The sequence below is a fragment of the Scomber japonicus genome, chromosome 7 (genome assembly GCF_027409825.1).
Source record: "Scomber japonicus isolate fScoJap1 chromosome 7, fScoJap1.pri, whole genome shotgun sequence".
Lineage (NCBI taxonomy): Eukaryota > Metazoa > Chordata > Actinopteri > Scombriformes > Scombridae > Scomber > Scomber japonicus.
The window spans coordinates 33,379,648-33,401,924 of NC_070584.1; the positions used below are offsets into that span (position 1 = coordinate 33,379,648).

At 40.3% G+C, this 22,277-nt stretch overlaps 1 protein-coding gene across 1 annotated transcript; it reads right to left on the minus strand.

Annotated features, from left to right (window-relative positions):
* Positions 1-1,185: 1,185 nt before the first annotated feature.
* On the minus strand, positions 1,186-12,030 carry LOC128362339 (uncharacterized). The gene is made up of 4 exons (XM_053323080.1): positions 11,778-12,030; positions 2,621-2,698; positions 2,360-2,474; positions 1,186-2,145 (listed from the first exon to the last, which is right to left on the minus strand). Exons 1-4 carry the CDS (start codon positions 12,028-12,030, stop codon positions 1,983-1,985), a joined length of 609 nt encoding a protein of 202 aa, XP_053179055.1. The 3' UTR covers positions 1,186-1,982.
* Positions 12,031-22,277: the final 10,247 nt, after the last annotated feature.

The following is a 22,277-nucleotide window of genomic DNA, read 5'->3' on the forward strand; positions in this document are numbered from 1 at the left end:
TGCTGAGCTGCAGAAAGCTTCTTCGTTATTTAATATAGCGCATCATGTGTTGCACTACTGCCATCTGGTGGAATTAAATTGCTCCTACATCGTCCCGGCTTTTACATTCGTGCCATCATCCCAGTTCTTTTAAGATTTACTGAATAAGCATTTCCTGCCGGTGCCACTGCTTCCACACTATAATATATCTTTTAAACATGGCCCTGTTAGCCTTGCTCTTTCCATTCCCACCATCATGTCCGTTCTTTTTTTAGGCGTATTTCCTGTAATGACTATTTCCTGGTAATACACAGGAAGTCCAGTTGGATGTTTCCCTATAATGTGAAGAGTCCTGTTTAAGATGCTGTGTCCTACTCTTAGTCTGGTCATTACCACCTCCTCCTTTCTATAAATCTAAACCTAAGTCAAACCAAGCCAAAGCCAGATCCTCCAACCTCTCAGTTTGTTACATTACTGACTGTACTGACAAACTACAGCTGCTAACATAGCGCGCTCTGCTGGACAAACTGCGCAATGACAACATAATGACTGAGGTGATTAAATTAATTGAAAGAAAACGCCTGATAACTGCTCCAGGTTTCATTGCTTGATTATAGATCTGTACCAGCAGACAATTTAAATGTTAATTACTCAAAGAGAAGAAATAAAAAGCAGCGGTAACCTAGAGATGTTTTTACATATTTATATAAAATAAAATATTGCTTATATAGTTTCTGAAAGTCTGACGTCCTTTTCAGGCTCAGGATGATATTATGAGACTATAATCATGTTTCCATCCAAATGTATCGCACATTTTAACTGAATTTTCCAAAGAAACAACCACACAATCATTTTCTTCTGCGGTTTGTTTTATATTATACTGGATTTGAAGTTTTGCACATGCATGTTATTCGAATGTATGAACAAGTATATGTGATTGTTGTTTTTTCTTTTGGTTTTGTAGAAATGTTACCAGAAATATCTTAATGTTTAAATAAATAACACAGTAATAAAACAACTCCTCAATCATTTGGAATCATGTTTTATTTAATTTTAAGATGTGCCAAATGGAAATAATGAATTGAATTTAAGTGACTCACAGTGAGCCTGCATAAACTTGCATAGATAGAAGTTCACTTCATATTTCACAACATCATAGGATCTTTGAGTGTCAAAGATATATTGATATTCCCCATTATTCCACATTTAAAATTCTCTATATATAAAAAAACATGCAAGTACATTCAAATACATGATATCATTATCAATCCAATCAGTGCTTTAAGTGGGCTGGTATGCACTAGTAAGCACTACCACCACGTCTACATTTTAACCCCTGGCATACCAGGACTGTGATTAATTATGACACTTAAAGAGCGAGACAAGAGTTGGATGATGTCTCAACTCTGACAGTCAGATTCTACCACAGCAGTAAATACAGGTACAGGCCTATACAGGTGCACAGGACAGTGTTTTAAATACATTTTAGTTGGAAAATATAACAAGCTGTTGGAGGATTCATCTAAACATTATTTACTTTAAGAGCTTGATCACAGAAATCTGAAGCCAATACAAAATGGAAAAAGTGCTTACATCTAAAAAACAGTATTATCATTTATAGTTAAAAAGAAATCAAACTGATCACTTGAACATATTCTGGAGGTAAGAGTCACAAGTTTGATTCAAGTTCCTCAAATTTATGTGTGAAGTGTGGCGTCCATGATTTTAGGATGGAAGTAGTTTGTTTAATAAATTCATTTTGTAAAAATCGTCATTGTTTTGCTTTTATTTACTATAGAAATTCGGAATATATTATTGATGATCAGCCGATACCGACTGCCTGACTCATATGCCAACAGGTGAATACGGGGAGTACCGGCACTTATATTTTCCCACTTAAAGCACTGCATCCAATGATGAGGTTATGGATTAAGAAATCTAATTCCAGGCACTTGTTTGATTTGTAGAAATAACAAACCTATGATATTCAACATCATTCCACATCAGTTTACAGCCTTAGGTTCTTGTTCATCAGCATCAGCATCAGCAACAGATACGTTCAGGTGGGCAGCTGCTTCTTTTTTTCCACTCTGGACTTCAGCTTCCGGTTTGACAATGTCAGCTTCAAGTATGCTCAGGTAGAAGGTGTCTCCGTTTTTTTCCCCTCTGGACACAAAAGAAGAGAAACATGAACCTTCAATTCACTGAGACTGATGTGGTTATGAACATAAAACAATCATGTAAAGAGGAGATGGTCTATACATGTGATTCTGATACTGGTGGATGGCAGACAACTGGTCAAAAATAAAGAATATTGTGTTGGGCTTGTGTGTTGATGTTCGAGAACAAGATGGCAAAGCGCAAATATGACCCATCTTACTTTATCTTGGGTTCAGAAGTACTGCGATTTTTCTTTAAGATGCAGTAAACCATCAGGAGGACGAGGAGGATGGTGATGACGATGGGGATGACGACTGGCCATCGTTCCCTAGTATCTAACCGATTTAGAAGAAACAACAGAGAGAAATGAGAAAGGAAAAAATGTGATACCAAACATGAGCTGCAGCCACAACAGTAAAGATTACAGCGTGGAACTGAGAGTTGTTGGGTTTTTTTAAGCCTCACTGGTGTGACTGCTCACCTGGGTTGATTCCTGGAGATTCAGTAGCACTCTGAACTGTGGCTGAAAGAAGACCATCACCAAGAAGTCTGGGACACTCTGCAGGAAATATAATCATAATTTTAAAGTGTTTTTAAATCATGTTAATTTTTCGGTGCTGCATTTAATTCATGACTTGTGCTACAGAAATAAAAGGTTTTTGTTATTTTTATAATTAAGAAAAAACTTCACAGGCTTTCCGTGTATAAGAAATTGACTTGACTTCATTAATTGTAGGTTTTATCGTCTTTGCTGGTTTCCCATCATTGGTATGAAAACCAGCGATGGAAATTTATTAAGTACATTTATTTAAGTACAGTTTTGAGGTGCTTGTACTTTACTTGAGTTGCTCTCCTCTGCTCTCAGAGAGTCTGTTCAATGCATGAATACTACTACTTTATTCCTCCTCACTGTTCTGAATGGAGGACAGAGTTCCTCCGTCAGTAAGCTGCTGCAGGACACTGTTGTGTTAGCTGTGGTCGAACGAGCTAGAGAGTGAATGAAGAGAGGGAACGCTGACAGGAAGAAAGCCACTGAATCAGATCAATAAAACTTAATTGTCTGATAGTTTCACAGCGGTTACGTTCAACAGCACTAATAAACTTCTCCACACACCTCCACTCAACCTGCAGCTCTGCCTCAAACCTCTGAATGTGAAATACCTGCTGCAGCTTTATGCTGCTTTAGTTGGTTATATAAAAAAAGCAAAGTCTTAATGAGAGATCTTCTTTATGGCTATGATGATGATTTCTGTATTAAAGATGTAGGCGCAGGGGATGAACTTGGTCAGCATGCCTGTCACTTGGTCACCGGTAGTAGTGAGGGTGTGTGTGTGGGGGTGTGTATGTGTGGGTGTGTCTATGCGTCACTGGGGGTGGCGCAGTAGTAATTTAGATCATCTTCTGCACCTGCTGGGTTTTCACCTTTTGTTTTGTAACAGAGTGGGTGAGTAGGGTGCCGTAACTTCTGTTGACCGCTACATCTACACTCTTTGTGTCCAAAAATACCATCTCAACAGAGGACTTAGGTCGTCACAGTGTTTTTGATCACCGGTAAAATAATAATAATAAAACATCTTTGAAACGCAGCAACAGACCTCATGCCTTTGTTTTGGACACAGCGCGTCAGACAGATCACCCTACATCATTCATTCAGCGGCCAATGGTAAAGTTTTTGACATGGGATGGCCGCGACAACATTGTCAACAGAAAAGGCTAAGGATCTCACACGTGTAGCCAACGGTCAACTTCGCTTTACCTGTGCACTATAAACGATGGACCACTCAGCCCCTGTGGAAGCGGACTGTGAGTAAACTTTATGAATGAATCTATGGATGGGCCGCAGCGCACAGCAACTACGGTATGTGTAACTTGTTCATACTGTACGTTTCATCTTGCTTGGATTTTGGACGCAGTTTGAATGTGATTTCTGCTGCATATATTGGATGGAGAGCATGCTGTGTTTGCTGATTGATGCACTTATTGTCTGGCTCAAGTTGGAAATTAACCTGTGGAAAGAGTGGATCGCTCGTTTATGCCTGTTAAGTGGCGAAGTTGGATGTGGAGGATTTATGTGGAGGTGGATTGTGTCGCATGTTTTCTGATGTTTTAACGGATGCGCACTGTTGTTGATTGATGTCAATATGAGTGGATCAAATGCTGGTTCGACCGTAAATGACGGAAAAGTCAAAAGAAAAGTCACTCTCTCTGAAAAGGGCTTGGCATGTAAAATTGAGAGACTTCATAAAGATCGCCAATCCATAGTGAACAAAATTAAAAGTGTAATCGCAGCATTGAAAAGGCTGATGGAAAATGACGACAATGCTACACAAGTACAAAATCAGCTGGGGGTTTTGGTGCAGTTGCGGGAGGATGCAATGGCACTGCACGAGACACTGATGCCTTTAATACCTCAGGAGGAGCAGCATAAACAAAACGAGTGGATCACAAGCATCAATAAATATAATCAAGGGTTTATTATGGATGTGGAACAATGGCTATCTGAAAGTGACAGGCTGGTCTCAAGACAAGAAAGTTTGGGAGAACTGCATAATACAGATCTTGAAACTCTTCCAAGCGTGGTGTTGGATGAGATACATCTTAATAATAAACTTCATTCAGATGAGCAACATGAAGCTTTGCCTGGACCGACACAGGATGAAATTAAGCCTGGTGACAGCATCTCAAATGTAAGCAGCAAAAGGCATGGTTCAAAATCTCAAACGTCACGCACCTCAACTTCCTCTGCCCGTGTTAAAGCAGAGGCTGACATGGCTGCTCTTCTTGCACGTCAAAGATTACTTCAGGAAAAACATGACCTGGAAAAACAGGAGGAGGAAATAAGAAAAAGGAAGGAGCGACTTGCGCTCGAAGTGGAGATAGCCGCATCAAAGGCTAAGGTGGATGTCTTAAGAGCCTCAAGTAGTGTGAAAGGTGGCACATCAAATAAATCTGATGGTATGCAATCCTACATGGAGAGAGGACTCCACACTGTTCTTAAAGCTGATGCTGATTCATTTGTGCCTCATGGCCAAGAAGATCATGGGAATTCAGTCTCAGTCAGAAGAGTTCCTCAATCTTATGTGACCAAATCAATGGAAATGAAACAACCTGAAAATATTAAGTCTCAAATACACCAGCAGAGACAGACCAAGCTCGGGGTGGTTCATAATGCACAGCCAAATTTCTCAATGTCTCAGCAAAGCAGTACACAGGCTCCTATAATGGCCACAGGTGATGACAACAATTTGGTATCTATAATGGCAAGGCAAAATGAGATAACTGCAATGTTGGTGCAGCAACAAAGTCTCTCATCTTTGCCAAATCGGGAGATTCAAGTGTTTGATGGAGATCCTCTACTGTATCATGCCTTTATGAGAGCCTTTGAGCACAATGTAGAAGAGAAGACAAGCGATGCAAGAGATTGCCTGCACTTCTTGGTGCAATACACCAGGGGTCAGCCAAGAGAGCTGGTGAGAAGCTGTCAACAAATGGCTGCAGACAGAGGATATTACAAAGCAAAGTCTTTGTTGGAAGAACATTTTGGAAATGAACAAAGGATTGCGTCAGCTTATATGGACAAAGCACTTTCATGGCCAGTGATTAAAGCAGAGGATATCAAAGCTCTTCAAGCTTATGGACTTTTTCTAAGAGGATGTTGCAATGCAATGGATGAGATACAGTACATGTCTGAGCTCAATATGCCGGCAAATATGCTGACAATAGTAAAAAAGTTGCCATACAAGTTAAGAGATAAATGGAGAACGGTGGCTTGTGATATACATGAAAGAAGTCATCACAGAGCTACTTTCCCTGATATTGTGGATTTTGTTGAACGTCAGGTGAAAATTACAGCTGACCCTGTGTTTGGTAATATACAAGATACTCCAAAATTAGTGCAAAGCAAAAGTGGCAAAAGGGAGAATTGTCAAAACTATAGCCACAAAAAAGGAAGTAGCTTTGCAACTACAGCCACTTCTGTGGATGAAAAGACCCATAAGAGAAAGGGAGGAAGTCTACTGGATAAAGGGGTTTGCCTGTACTGCAAGGGTGAACATGCACTGGAGTTGTGCTCTCTATTGGAAAAGAAAGCACATAATGACAAGCTTGCCTTCCTGAAGGAGCATGGAATTTGTTTTGGCTGTTTGTGCATAGGGCACATGAGTAAGGACTGCAGGAGGCGACTGTCATGTAAAATATGTGGATCCAGACATCCTAGCATGCTTCATATTCACCCGAAGGACAAGGAAAATGAGAAGAATCAGATAGTTGCAGCTAATACCAACGCAGCAGTGGGCAGTGCTTTCGTTGCAGTACAGACTAGTGGTCTTACTGGGGCCGGTGAGCAGGATTGTAAACTCTCTATTGTTCCAGTTAAAGTCAAGTCTAAGAAAGGCCAAAAAATTGTGGAGACTTATGCCTTTCTGGACCAAGGGAGTTCAGCCTCATTCTGTACCACCAGTCTGATGAATCGGCTGGGTATCTCAGGAAGAGGAACCAGGATTCTGTTACGCACTATGGGTCATGAAAATATTGTGCTAAGTTGCATCGTATCAGATCTGGAGATAGCTGGCCTGGACAGTGGTCTTTACTGTGATTTGCCAGATATTTTTACACAGCAAAGGATGCCTGTGAGTGAGAAAAATATACCACGACAGCAGGATCTGGTCAGATGGCCACACTTGCATGAAGTAAATCTTCCTGAAATTGATTCAGGTGTTGAACTTTTGATCGGCTTGAATGTACCTAGAGCTCTTGAGCCCACAAAGGTGATTCCAAGTGAGAATGGAGGACCATATGCAATCCAGACTATTTTGGGATGGACTGTTAATGGGCCGTTGGGCACTGGTGGAGCTGACTGTGAACAACTTAGCATCACTGCTAATCGTATCTCAGTTGTGAGATTGGATGAGTTGTGGCAGCAGCAATTTCAACTGGACTTTCCAGAATGCATACAGGATGAACAGCTGGGTCTGTCAAGGGAAGATTGTCAGTTTATGGAAATGGTTGAAAGCTCCATTAAGCTAGAAGATGGCCACTATAGCATTGCATTACCTCTAAAGAAAAGAGATGTGTGCATGCCTGATAACCGCAAGCTAGCAGAACAACGTATTCTGAGTCTAAAAAGGAGGTTTGAGAAAAATGACGCATTTCATGCAGACTATGCTAACTTCATGCAAGATGTCATTTCCTGTGGTTATGCTGAAAAGGTGCCTGCCAGAGATCTTCTATACAGTCGTGGCAACATATGGTACATACCGCATCATGGTGTATACCACCCAACAAAGAAGAAGATCAGAGTGGTGTTTGACTGTGCTGCATCATTTCAAGGCACATCATTGAATGCACAACTGCTGCAAGGACCTGATCTGACTAGCTCATTGATTGGAGTCATAACCAGGTTCAGAAAGGAACCTGTTGTGTTGATGGCAGATATTGAGGCCATGTATCATCAGGTGCGGGTGCCAGCTAAAGATTCCAACCTGCTAAGGTTCCTCTGGTGGCCTGGTGGGGATTTCTCTCAACCCTTAGAAGAGTACAGGATGCTTGTCCATCTCTTTGGAGCGACTTCCTCACCAAGTTGTGCAAACTTTGCTCTTCGAAGGTGTGCAGAAGACAATAAGGACTCCTTTAGTCCGCAAATAGTGGATACCATCATGAACAATTTTTATGTGGATGATTGTCTTGCTTCAGTGCCTTCTGAGTCTCAAGCTGTAGCTCTCTATCGTGATCTACGAGCCATTTGTGCCAGAGGAGGCTTTCAGCTGAAGAAGTGGATAAGCAACAGTCGGAAGGTGCTGGCTTCTATACCTGAAGGAGAGAGGGCAAAAGAAGTGAAAGAGCTGGATTTGAACTATGACACACTCCCTGTTGAGAGGGCACTAGGAGTACAGTGGTGTGTTCAGTCTGATACTTTTAAGTTCAAGATAAAGGTTCAAGATCGACCTTTGACTCGTAGAGGGATCCTGTCTGTGCTCAGCTCTATTTATGACCCACTTGGAGTGTTGGTGCCAGTGGTGCTAAAGGCCAAACTCATTTTGCAAGATCTATGTAGGAAAGGCCATGGATGGGATGACACAATACCTGCATCCATTGCAATGGAGTGGACAAAATGGATACAGGATCTCCACCTGCTGGAAAATTTCAAGATTAGTAGATGTTTTAAGCCTGTGGATTTTGGAACTGTGGCCTCTGCCCAATTACATCATTTTGCAGATGCAAGTGAGGTGGGTTATGGGACAGTCACCTACTTGCTTTTGCACAATACAACTGCACAGCCATGTAGTGTCCTTATTATGGGAAAAGCAAGGGTGGCTCCCTTAAAACCGATTACCATTCCTAGACTAGAGCTAACAGCAGCAGTAGTTGCATCACGCATGGACAGATTGTGGAGGAAGGAATTGCAGATGCAGCTGCTTGACTCTGTATTCTGGACTGATAGCACCTCAGTGCTGAAATACATTAAAAACGAGACGTCAAGATTTCGAGCATTTGTGGCCAATAGAGTGTCTGCAATCCTTGAAACATCTCATGCAGGTCAGTGGAGATATGTGAACACCTCATGCAACCCAGCAGATCTTGCCTCTAGGGGACTTGGTGTGGAGTCATTCCTTAAGGATGCAAATTGGATATCTGGCCCACAATTTCTGATGTGGCCAGAGGAGCAGTGGCCCACAAATCCAGATGGTTTGAAAATGATACCAGGACAAAATGACCCTGAGGTCAAAACAAACATCTTGGTTCATGCTGTATGTGCCACAGAGGAGTGTGACTCAGTGTCTCAGTTGATCAATTGTACCTCATCCTGGAACCATCTAAAACGGGTGATGTGTTGGATCTTACGATTCAAGAACAGACTCCTAAGTATCTGGAAGAAGAGGAAGGAGGTCAATTCATTACTAGCTCACTCCAGTACAGATGAGAGAAAACAGACATGTCTTCTGATAAATGAGCTACAAAGTGTCAAAGATGCATTTTGTGTTTCTCTAACTGTGGAGGAGATGAAGGAGGCTGAGCTGGAAATCATCAGAATCTGTCAAAGGAAAAGATTCCCAGAGGAATTTTCTAGCCTGGAAAAGGGAGAGCATGTGAGAAAGACAAGCCACATATACAAACTGAATCCGGTGCTTGATGATGGCGTTTTGAGAGTCGGGGGACGACTCAGTCGGGCAGCCATGCCTGAAGAGGCAAAGCATCCAGCTATATTGACCAAAGATCAACATATCTCTGATATTATCTTAAGACAGGTTCATGAAGAAGTCGGCCACAGTGGTAGAGCCCATGTGTTGGCGAGGCTACGCCAGAGATATTGGATTACTGGCGCTAGTGTGGCTGTAAGAAAGATATTGGGAAAGTGTGTTGTGTGCCGACGGGTACAAGGAGTTCCTGGTAGTCAACAGATGGCAGATCTGCCACGCAACAGGATATCTCCAGATGAACCACCTTTTACTTCAGTGGGAGTGGATTGCTTTGGCCCATTTAATGTAAAACGTGGAAGATGTAATGTGAAAAGGTATGGAGTTCTATTCACTTGCTTAGCTTTAAGAGCCGTACATCTTGAAATAGCAGCGTCAATGGATACCGATTCCTTCATTAATGCCTTACGTCGCTTTATAGCAAGACGAGGCCAAGTCAAGGAAATCTGCTCAGACAATGGAACAAACTTTGTCGGCGCTGATCGAGAGCTGAAAAAATGTATTCAACAATGGAATCATTCTCAGATCCATGAGGAACTCCTACAGCGAGGGATTAAATGGACATTCAATCCTCCAACTGGCTCCCATCATGGAGGAGTATGGGAGAGACTAATCCGTTCCATTAGAAAGGTACTCAACTCCATTTTAAAAATACAAACTCTTGACGAGGAAGGTCTTCACACTGTCTTCTGTGAAGTCGAAGCTATTCTTAACAGCAGACCAATAACAAAGGCGTCCACTGATCCTAATGATCTAAAGGCTCTGACTCCCAACCATCTTCTGCTTCTCAAAGGTCAACCATCTTTGCCACCTGGTCTCTTTGAAAAACAGGACTTGTATGCTGTCCGCAGATGGAAACAAATACAGTACATATCCAATTTATTTTGGAAAAGATGGACAATGGAATACCTGCCGCAGCTTCAGGAACGTCAAAAGTGGAACAGAGTCAAGCGCAACTTCATTCCTGGAGACATTGTGCTCATCGTGGACGACACAGCACCTCGTAACTCTTGGATCATGGGGAGAGTTATTGAGGCTGTTCAAGACAAGAAAGGACTTGTGCGACAAGTAAAGATCAAGACCAAGACTAGCTGTCTGGACAGGCCAGTCACAAAGATTTGTCTTCTTCAAGAAACTGGGGAGTCTTGATGGATACTTTGACATGACTTGTTTTGACATGACTTGACTTTGAATGTGACTTTAAGAGTGATGGTAAAGATCACTCTCACACTAGGCTCCGTATGTTCTAGAACCTCTGGCCTAGAGACACTTGAAGACTGTAGAGTGAAGGACATTGAAATACTACGGACATTGAACTACATTGAATGCAAAAGGATGTATATCGATATGAATTGTTTACCTTGATTATTGTGTTTTCATGTTGAATATTCAGTGTTGTAATTATTCTGTTATAATAATTAGGGGCCGGAATGTAGGCGCAGGGGATGAACTTGGTCAGCATGCCTGTCACTTGGTCACCGGTAGTAGTGAGGGTGTGTGTGTGTGGGGGTGTGTATGTGTGGGTGTGTCTATGCGTCACTGGGGGTGGCGCAGTAGTAATTTAGATCATCTTCTGCACCTGCTGGGTTTTCACCTTTTGTTTTGTAACAGAGTGGGTGAGTAGGGTGCCGTAACTTCTGTTGACCGCTACATCTACACTCTTTGTGTCCAAAAATACCATCTCAACAGAGGACTTAGGTCGTCACAGTGTTTTTGATCACCGGTAAAATAATAATAATAAAACATCTTTGAAACGCAGCAACAGACCTCATGCCTTTGTTTTGGACACAGCGCGTCAGACAGATCACCCTACATCATTCATTCAGCGGCCAATGGTAAAGTTTTTGACATGGGATGGCCGCGACAACAAAAGAGTTTCACCTAGTGGAGCTGAGCCCTCAGTGTGCGCTGCTCATACGTATCGTCGGTATCAGCGATTATTTGAGTTTAGGAGTGTGTGATAAATATCGTCTATGATGATATCCTAATTGTTGTTTTAATGATGTGCGAGCTAATATTAGACACTCTTCACTTAAAAATAAAAACATCATGTCAGAATTTAAATATTTTGCAAGAATGTGGGGAGCGCAAGCCCTCCTCATCTGACGACAAAAAGAAAGTGCACCAAGGAGGCTACAGGGACTCGAGTTACTCATAGACACCACATATCGTCTATGATATCATGATATCATCATAACTGTTTTAACGATGTGCAAGCTGATGTTAGTCTAGTCTACGTTCCGCATTTAAAAAAAATAAAAAACATCAATATCAGTATTTACACATTTTGCAAGAATTTTAATGTTCTGTCATTCTGCTTCTTTAAATCTCTGCTGCTCAGATGTTGGCTTCTTGTTAAACGTTGAGCTGACCTCTGACCTCTGACCTCAGGAGTGTGTGAAGTGAACCTAACAGAAATAAACAAGGTGATGTTTCATATCTTACCGCTCTTAATGATTTCTATCGGTCCACCTGCAGCCTCCATCACCAGCTCCACAGCCTGCACCAGGTGACCACACACTGCGTTTACACCCTGCTCCACACACACCACACAGCTGGAGGCTGAAGGTGCAGAGATGGAGGAGCAGAAAGAAAGTGGACCGTTTTTCTGCCAGAGGTTACCAGTGTCATTATTGTAATCATACACCAAACCCACATCTGTGATGTGTGGGTCAGAGGAATGATGGCAACTAAGCATCCTGCAGAGAGAGAGAGAGAGAGAGAGAGAGAGAGAGAGAGAGAGAGAGAGAGAGAGAGAGAGAAGAGAGAGAGAGAGAGAGAGAGAGAGAGGAGAGAGAGAGAGAGAGAGAGAGAGAGAGAGAGAGAGAGAGAGAGAGAGAGAGAGAGAGAGAGAGAGAGAGAGAGAGAGAGAGAGAGAGAGAGAGAGAGAGAGAGAGAGAGAGAGAGAGAGAGAGATGGCAGCTTATTTAAATGTTGAGGCACTTGTACACTGTTGCCCATAAAATTGGAATAATTTTGTTTCAGACACATTCTTCTTTTTATTTTCTATTTATTTATTTCTATTTATCAGTAATCATCTTTGATCAGGTGCAATGAGATTAATGAATACAATTTTGAGAATATTTACACTTTATCTATCAAGAATAAACCACACTGTCACAATCATTTCATGAGAAGAAGTAAAAAATATTGTATTCCAACTTTATAGGCAACAGTGTACAGAGGGAAATGTTAACTCTAACCCACATGACTTATAATACTGCAGTACGTTTATTGTAATACTGCATACTACATCACTCATAATACTGGTAATATGCAGTATTAGTCATAATACTTGTCCAGTTCTGATCACTTTTGGAGGAATTCATTTCTCTGCCGTCTGGATGAACAAATAGGTACACATGTTTCTTTGTTTCACGTGCAATCAATGCAGTTAACTTGTACAACCCCAAAGAGTCTGGGTCTGAAATGAAGTCTAATTAACAGAGAAGAAATTAACTTTTAATGTATGTTTAAGTTCAACAGCTTCAGCCGATTGGACTCGAAGATATTCGTTGTTCACAGTGCAGGTGGTGAAATCACAGAAAAGTTATAGTTTGCAGAAGTTAGAGAAAAATTAACGGAAGTGGGGGAATAACAGTACAAAGACAAAAGAGATTTTCATCATTTTACATCTTTTGGAATAAAGGGAAAAAATAATCATATCAGTGTTTATTTTTTCCAAAGTAAGCAACTCAAATATATTTATGTGGTCGAGAAACTGACAAAAACAAAGTGGAGTTTAAAACTTGAGCGACCCCCACTGTACAGCTGCATAACTTTACTATTTAGTATTATTATTAAAAATCTATAGATATTCATCTGCAAAAACGGAGGGGAGAGAAACTCACCTTTGGGAAGAAGACGACGAGGAGAAGAAGGAAGAAGTTTTTCTGACGATCTGACAGAATTCTCCTCGAGGTGTTCATATAGGCTACACCCTCCCTCTGACCCACGTGCCCAGCTTTTGTAGTCCATCTTGTTGCATTAAGAGAGCTCGTGCATGGTTATAACCCCAAATGTCTGCAACCAGGAACAAGTCACTGTACATATTCATTTGAGAATCCAAAATCAAAGAATATGAAAATGTTATTTATTGACTTCTTCTTCGGATGTGTGAGGGACAGTGTGATGCAGGTGCGCACAGTGAACGCATGCACAGACTCACATTGAATGTAAAAGTAGGCAGGGACGTTTGTCACGTACTGTGTCAGACCCAAAGACTCTTACCAATGAGTTAAAGAGAGCCTGAGTTATGACAACTCGAGCGCACTCTACTGCTCTCCACTGATATGACTGTGTGCGTAATATTGTTCAGAGCTGGGAAGCGTTTCATCGGAGGCTTTCTCTGAGAATGTTACAACACCGTGAAGCATTTTCACCTGCAGTCTGATCCGTTTTAAGGATCAATCCACAAAAGATTTTGCGCTGATCTGCAGCTAAGAGCAACACGCAGATGGCTGTATGCGACAGTCCGCTGCAGCTCCAAACAGTGCGTCTCCAAACTGAGAAACAGGATGTGTGATTTACGCACGCGGTACAGCAGTGGTAACTTCATTAACACCGGCTCCAGTCCTCTACAGTAACAACCAAAAACACACCAGTCATCTACAGTAACACCAAAAACACACCAGTCCTCTACAGTAATAACCAAAAACACACCAGTCCTCTACAGTAACACCAAAAACACACCAGTCCTCTACAGTAATAACCAAAAACACACCAGTCCTCTACAGTAATAACCAAAAACACACCAGTCCTCTACAGTAACACCAAAAACACACCAGTCCTCTCTACATTAACTTCCAAAAACACACCAGTCCTCTACAGTAACAACCAAAAACACACCAGTCCTCTACAGTAACAACCAAAAACACACCAGTCATCTACAGTAACACCAAAAACACACCAGTCCTCTACAGTAATAACCAAAAACACACCAGTCCTCTACAGTAACACCAAAAACACACCAGTCCTCTCTACATTAACATCCAAAAACACACCAGTCCTCTACAGTAACTTCCAAAAACACACCAGTCCTCTACAGTAACACCAAAACACACCAGTCCTCTACAGTAACACCAAAAACACACCAGTCCTCTACAGTAACAACCAAAAACACACCAGTCCTCTACAGTAACACCAAAAACAGACCAGTCCTCTCTACAGTAACTTCCAAAAACAGACCAGTCCTCTCTACAGTAACTTCCAAAAACACACCAGTCCTCTACAGTAACTTCCAAAAACACACCAGTCCTCTACAGTAACACCAAAAACACACCAGTCCTCTACAGTAATAACCAAAAACACACCAGTCCTCTCTACAGTAACTTCCAAAAACACACCAGTCCTCTACAGTAACTTCCAAAAACACACCAGTCCTCTACAGTAACACCAAAAACACACCAGTCCTCTCTACAGTAACTTCCAAAAACACACCAGTCCTCTACAGTAACTTCCAAAAACACACCAGTCCTCTACAGTAACACCAAAAACACACCAGTCCTCTACAGTAACAAAAACACACCAGTCCTCTCTACAGTAACAACCAAAAACACACCAGTCCTCTCTACAGTAACACCAAAAACACACCAGTCCTCTCTACAGTAACACCAAAAACACACCAGTCCTCTCTACAGTAACAACCAAAAACACACCAGTCCTCTACAGTAACAACCAAAAACACACCAGTCCTCTACAGTAACTTCCAAAAACACACCAGTCCTCTACAGTAACACCAAAAACACACCAGTCCTCTCTACAGTAACTTCCAAAAACACACCAGTCCTCTACAGTAACACCAAAAACACACCAGTCCTCTCTACAGTAACTTCCAAAAACACACCAGTCCTCTACAGTAACACCAAAAACACACCAGTCCTCTACAGTAACACCAAAAACACACCAGTCCTCTACAGTAACACCAAAAACACACCAGTCCTCTCTACAGTAACACCAAAAACACACCAGTCCTCTCTACAGTAACACCAAAAACACACCAGTCCTCTACAGTAACTTCCAAAAACACACCAGTCCTCTACAGTAACACCAAAAACACACCAGTCCTCTACAGTAACAACCAAAAACACACCAGTCCTCTCTACAGTAACTTCCAAAAACACACCAGTCCTCTACAGTAACAACCAAAAACACACCAGTCCTCTACAGTAACTTCCAAAAACACACCAGTCCTCTACAGTAACACCAAAACACACCAGTCCTCTACAGTAACAACCAAAAACACACCAGTCCTCTACAGTAACTTCCAAAAACACACCAGTCCTCTCTACAGTAACACCAAAAACACACCAGTCCTCTACAGTAACACCAAAAACACACCAGTCCTCTCTACAGTAACTTCCAAAAACACACCAGTCCTCTCTACAGTAACTTCCAAAAACACACCAGTCCTCTCTACAGTAACACCAAAAACACACCAGTCCTCTACAGTAACTTCCAAAAACACACCAGTCCTCTCTACAGTAACACCAAAAACACGCCAGTCCTCTCTACAGTAACTTCCAAAAACACACCAGTCCTCTCTACAGTAACTTCCAAAAACACACCAGTCCTCTACAGTAACACCAAAAACACACCAGTCCTCTCTACAGTAACTTCCAAAAACACACCAGTCCTCTACAGTAACACCAAAAACACACCAGTCCTCTACAGTAACACCAAAAACACACCAGTCCTCTACAGTAACTTCCAAAAACACACCAGTCCTCTACAGTAACACCAAAAACACACCAGTCCTCTCTACAGTAACTTCCAAAAACACACCAGTCCTCTCCACAGTAACTTCCAAAAACACACCAGTCCTCTCTACAGTAACTTCCAAAAACACACCAGTCCTCTCTACAGTAACAACCAAATGAAAACTAACCACCTCCTCATCTTTTCACTGTTTCACTAACGTAGCATTAACACTTCTTAACAGTCTGTGTAGAGACAGAAATACCAACATTTAGTTTCAGTAAGTTAACAATTACCTGAATATTTAGTTGGGACAGTGTTTGGAAACCTTAAGCGCCGCGTGTGTGTGCGCGTGCGCGTGTGCGTGTCTCGCGACATGCAAGAAGCTGCCGGTTTCAGTGGAAAAAATAAGCGGAATGGATGTAATAATGAGACTGTGACATAGAGGACTGATGTTTCTTATATGGTTAAAGTGTGTGTGTGTGTGTGTGTGTGTGTGTGTGTGTGGTGGAGTGGGGTGCTGGTGTGTGTGTGTGTGTGTGGTCAATATCCGTTATTTTTTTGATGTCCCCTATAGCCAATCAGAGTAAGACACATGCCTCATTCATGTGTCTCATCATTGAGCACGTTTTTTGACAACATGGTTGCTATATGATGAAATATGCTATAGCCCATTTCATCATCTGCTGCTGCTGCTGCTGGTGGTTATATAACATCATCAGGATTCATTTCAAAGCAACTCGCTGCATTTCGTGCTGGTTGGGACTCGGATAGAAGCTGTTGGCTGATGTCAGGTATCACATTTTGTCACTGAGCTCAGTCCTGGGTGTAAATATGAAAACTCCACTCACTCCAAAAAAAATAGCACTGTCACGCTCATTATTTCGTTTTTCATCTCGATTTTTCTGCATTGTATGATTCATTGTGACTAATTTCTTGTAGTTAATAGCGTACATATATATATATATATATATATATATATATATATATATATATATATATATATATATATATATATATATATATATATATATATATAGTCCTACTCATTTTATGTTTAATCTCTGAGCAGATTATGGGGGAGAATATTAGGCTGAGTGTCATTTTGTGCTCTCTTTGTTCCTCCACTCAAAATGTCCTCCATGTTGCGTCACATTTGACCCATTTTTACATTTAAGAGCTGTAAAAACACCATAAACACATTTCTATTAGCCAAACCTTTCCTTATGTGACCCACAGTTTTCCATCATGGAAATAAAATGCATCATTTTTACATTTTTATTCAGCTGATACACAAATTTGACCTGTGTTTATTTTACAATTCAAAAATCTATAAAATGTTCTCCTGGACCATAAAATACTTATTATAAATGTCTTTTTTTCCATAAGAGTAATCAAACAAACATTTATTAATGAATGAATTAGTGTGATATGAACAGTATGTGAGGATTAAAGAGTAACAGCTGTATGTTAAAAGTGCATTGAGATGACTTGTATTGTGGTTTGGTGATATATAAACACATCTTATCATCTATATCATTATATGTATGTTATATTATTTGTATAATAAACAAGTTTTTGCTTCATTCACTGGTCTCTCCTGATTTAACTACTATTAAATAAATCTACTCTCCACTACAATAATAATAGTGAGGAAATGTTTAGATGATAAATCAGCTTTTTAATTAAATGATAAAAAGATTTTATATAATGAGTTCATGTCATGTTTTTGAATGTCGGGGGACCATCTGATGGTTTCTCCTTAAAATAAGATATCAAATAAACATTTAAAGAGGTGACATGCAGCAGTTTGGGCTTGGTTGTTTCATTAATTACATGTCGCTCCCTAAAGCTGCTGTTATAAAGTGTTGGTACTGAAACTGTCAGACGTGAGGTGGGGTCAGGGGTCAGAGGTCAGAGGTCAGTTTTAAGGTAATTTCAGTTGTAAGACACATATATATAAAGAGTCTATCCACCTCTGTGATTATTGTCTTCTAGGCTTTTACACAGTGAGTTTAACCCTCCTGTTGTCCTCTAGTCAAGGGAGGGAGGGAGGGAGGGAGGGAGGATGGAGAGGAAGAAGGAAGGAAAGGAGTGAGGGAGAGAGAAAGGAAAGGAGGTAGGAAGGAAAGAAGGAAAGAAGGAAGTGATGTGACTACCAGGCCTGTGACGGAGACAGTTGTCATAAGAGCACCAGACGTATTTATTGCATCTTTTAACCCTCCTGTTGTCCTCGAGTCAAGGGAGGGAGGGAGGAAGGAAAGGAGGGATGAAGGAAGGAAGAAGGAAGGAAAGGAGTGAGGGAGAGAAAAAGGAAAAGAGGTATGGAGGGAAGAAGGAAGGACAGAAGGAAGGAAGACAGAAGAAGGGAGGAAGGAAAGGAAGGAGTAAGGAAGGAACAGTGAAAACAGAAGGGAGGACGACAGGAAGGTTAAACAAAACAAGATGAATGAAAGTAAGATGACTCCTGATGATTCCTACCTGACACATTGAAAGTGAATCAGTCTTTAAAGGTTCAAATGAAAGTAAACAGCAGGTGTTAAAATAGACACATAAACATAATTAGTATAAGCAATAATAACACATTTTATATTCTAATACACATGAGACACTTTAAATCCCAGTCATGTGTTCAACTTCAGTTATTAGGAAGTTAAACTGGTGCTTTATTATCAGTCATGAATAATTATGAAGATTTAACATGATTTAAAGGGAAAACTTTGATTATACATTGATTTTATTCATTTACTAATCAATCAGTGATGGGGTAGATATATTTAATGTGCATATTTGACATAAAAAAAAAGTAAGAAAACCAAGACGATTTAATAGTTTTATGATATTTAAACAAAGACATCAAGAAATAAAGTAACATACAGTACATCAGGATTAAAGGATTAAAGAGGGAGTTTGTCCAGGAGCACTGAGAGCCACACTAACATCATCTAACACAAATGTACAAACAACACGTGTGTACATTTATTTTCATGTAAAACAGGATCAATCTCTTATTTATTATGACTTATATCATAAATAAGTCATAAAATTCTTCACTTCCACAGCAGAAGAACAATTACTCTGTCAGCATTAAACTAGACACACACACTAAGTCCTTTTTTCTTTTTTAACAAGCTTATTTATTTCCATTCCTGTATTTCTCAGTTTTAGGTGTTGAGACCTTCATGATAACGTTCAGGATTTAGGATTTGAAGCTAGTTGAATTTTATCTGAAAGCTCCGATACACCAAACCGACCGTATTACATAAAATCTGAATCTTTATGAAAGTCCTCATTAAATCTTATTAGGTTTAACTTTGAAAGTCAAGAAAATATGTTTGTTCAACAAAAAAAAACTAAATTTCTACAAACTGCACGTCATGGGGGGGGGGGGGGGGGGGGGGATTAGTTGAAAAAAGGTTAAATGTTTCTGCAATCGTCCTCCAACTGCATTAGTTTTGATTCCTTGTGAGTCAGAAGCACTAAGTTAGTTTTCAGTGAGCAGATTACTGTCATGTTTCTGCAGTCAGCTGATTCCTTCTGACCGGGTTTGGTTTGGGAACACCTGCAACCACTGCAGGGCTTCAACACCTGGCCTGATCCAAGCAGACTAATGAGCTGATAATAAGCTGATAATGAGGTGATAAGTGACAGATACACACTGTGCACAACTGATCTGTTGTTATACTTTCTAAAGTTATAACCAGGGGTGAAAAGTTAGGATGATTGTAAGGGCCCATGACTGATAAGTGCCCTAAAAACATTACAAAATGGGTTGTTGTTTTTATAATTAGCTTACAATCATCAATAGACATAAATACTGTATTTTATTTACAATGTAATCATTAAACTAACACTTTATTTATTTATTTTTTGACAAAAATGACCCACCTAAAGCCTCTGTATTGCCCATAAACCCCCCTCTATTCACATGAATTGGTTCAGTCCTGTGTCCTATTTTCACAGCTCAACTTCAGAAGATATTGAATTTATTGTTGGACTATAAGACAGTTGCAAGCCTTCACAGGTAGAGGTGTGGTTACAGCAATTGTGCATGATTGGTGGGGCCCAATGTAATATATTTTCATGGGGCCCAAAATCCCTGTCAGCTCCCCTGGTTATAACAACAAGGTGATGATGATAATAAAATCTGCACTGGGAATAAGGTGCTACATGTCATATTGTTGTATTTTCTCTATTTTTATACTAAATTTACATCAATTTTTGGTGATTTCTCTCTTTGACTTGAGTCTTTTTTTGGTTGATCTGCGTTAAAAGGCTGTTCCACTAACTCTGCCTCATCTTGAACCTAAACCTACATAAACTGATTAAATGTTAAAAGCAATTAAACATTAAAAAGAGAAATACATTATTTAAATATCCTGTCTTCAGTCAAAAGTTTTCTTTAACGTCTGATTCTTTTTTCCCCCAATTTTGATTACGACATAACTATCCATCTGTCATTTAAACAGCTTGGTTATTGTATGATTTCTATTTATTACATTATTTACAGAAATCATCTTCTGTCTAAATGAGGTCCAGAAGAAATCAGGTGACTGATCTGCTGCATGTATAATGTTGATTTACAGTAATCTGGTTACTGAAGTGAATGTAAACCTGAAGTGCTTCACTCAAAATAAAGAAAAAGCTGATTATCACGGTCAACAGCTTCCCATTGGTATCATGTTACAACTAATTATTATTTTCCTGATTCATTGATTGGCTCGTTGGGTCAATAAAATGTCAGAAAACTTTGGAAAAATGATCAATTACAGTTTCCCAAAGTCCTCAAATGTCTTGGTTCGTTTACAACTCATAAAATATTCAGTTTACTGTCAGAGAGGACTAAAAGAAAAACCCACACATTTAAGAAGAGGACTCTGTCTCTCGGCTGGCCCGGGAATGCCTCGGGATCCCCCGGGAAGAGCTGGACGAAGTGGCCGGGGAGAGGGAAGTCTGGGCTTCCCTGCTTAGGCTGCTGCCCCCGCGACCCGACCCCGGATAAAGCGGAAGAATACGGTACGGTACGGTACATTTAAGAAGCTGGAATCAGAGAATTTGGACACTGTCTTGACTCTAAACCATTAAATCTCTTATTAAAACAGCTGGCGACTAATTGATGAACTATTATAAGAAGTTAACGAGCGACTGAGACTCGGTACTGAATCATGTGTTGGAGCTTGAGGCTCATAATCAGAGTGGTGAGGTCAGTTTGGTGGATCTATAGAAGAACTTGAGCTGAGTGTCTGTCTGGAGTTAATATACGAACCAGACACACACAGAACTTTACTTTGACTGGTCAAAGTATGTAACTGGACAACATACCGCACATCTGGCAGCGAGGTTAACGTCCAGAAAACGTCCGCTGAAAATTAGCGGAGACCCGTTCAGTCGTTATGAACCGAACCGGCAAACCGTGGAGCGAAGATTAAAATCCTAAAAACTTCTGAGCAGCGTTTTATAATCTCTGTGATATTTAAGGACCCAATCACTGAGATATAAACGATTAAAACTACTGAGAAATGAGTCTTGACGGAAGTTTTAGTCAGGATGACTGAGAGGTTTAGAGGAGACGCTGAGAGGAAGTGTTTCACAATGGAGTGGGCTTCAAGTGGGCTTCAAGTGGTTCTCAATGAGCTGTGCTTCAGTTTGACAAAACCACACCGAGGAAACATAAATCTGTCAGACCTCAGGGCTGAGGGTTTTTTGGTTTTTTTAATCGACTAGCGAGAGAGTGAACATGAATTTCGGGTTAATTAGACTTAAATTCAATGTATTAATTTGGGATTTTGATCAGACTTTTTAAAATCTACAATAGATATAAAAAGATAGATAAGATTTGTAAGTAAGTCTTAACGTCACCAACATTCATGAAGGAGCCAGTTATTTGATCTGAATCACTGGTTGGTTTCACGTCTTCAGATCTCAGGTTACTTTTCTCTGTGTTTGTAATGACACTCACGATTTATAACAAGTTAATGGACTATAACTGTACTCAGGGTTTATAATGTGACTCTCTGTAGAATAAGCAGTAAGTAAAATAAATGAATAGTTAAATGGTAAATCTGTTCCTTCACAGAGCAGACCGACCACTTTTATAATTATTATTATTATTATTATCATTATTATTATTATTATTAGTAGTAGTATTGTTATTAATATAATAAATATATAAAGTCACCGCTGAACTGTGTCCATTCACACTGTCACTATGTCGTCCAGCTGAACTACTTCTCTCACATTATACTGATT

Coding starts and splice junctions, on each gene's coding strand:
- LOC128362339 (XM_053323080.1), bottom strand. CDS start 12,030: ATGCTTAGTTGCCATCATTCCTCTGACCCACACATCACAGATGTGGGT. Junction 2,699..11,777: donor GATAGAAATCATTAAGAGCG/GTAAGATATGAA, acceptor TATTTCCTGCAG/AGTGTCCCAGACTTCTTGGT. Junction 2,146..2,359: donor ACTTCTGAACCCAAGATAAA/GTAAGATGGGTC, acceptor TTTTGTGTCCAG/AGGGGAAAAAAACGGAGACA.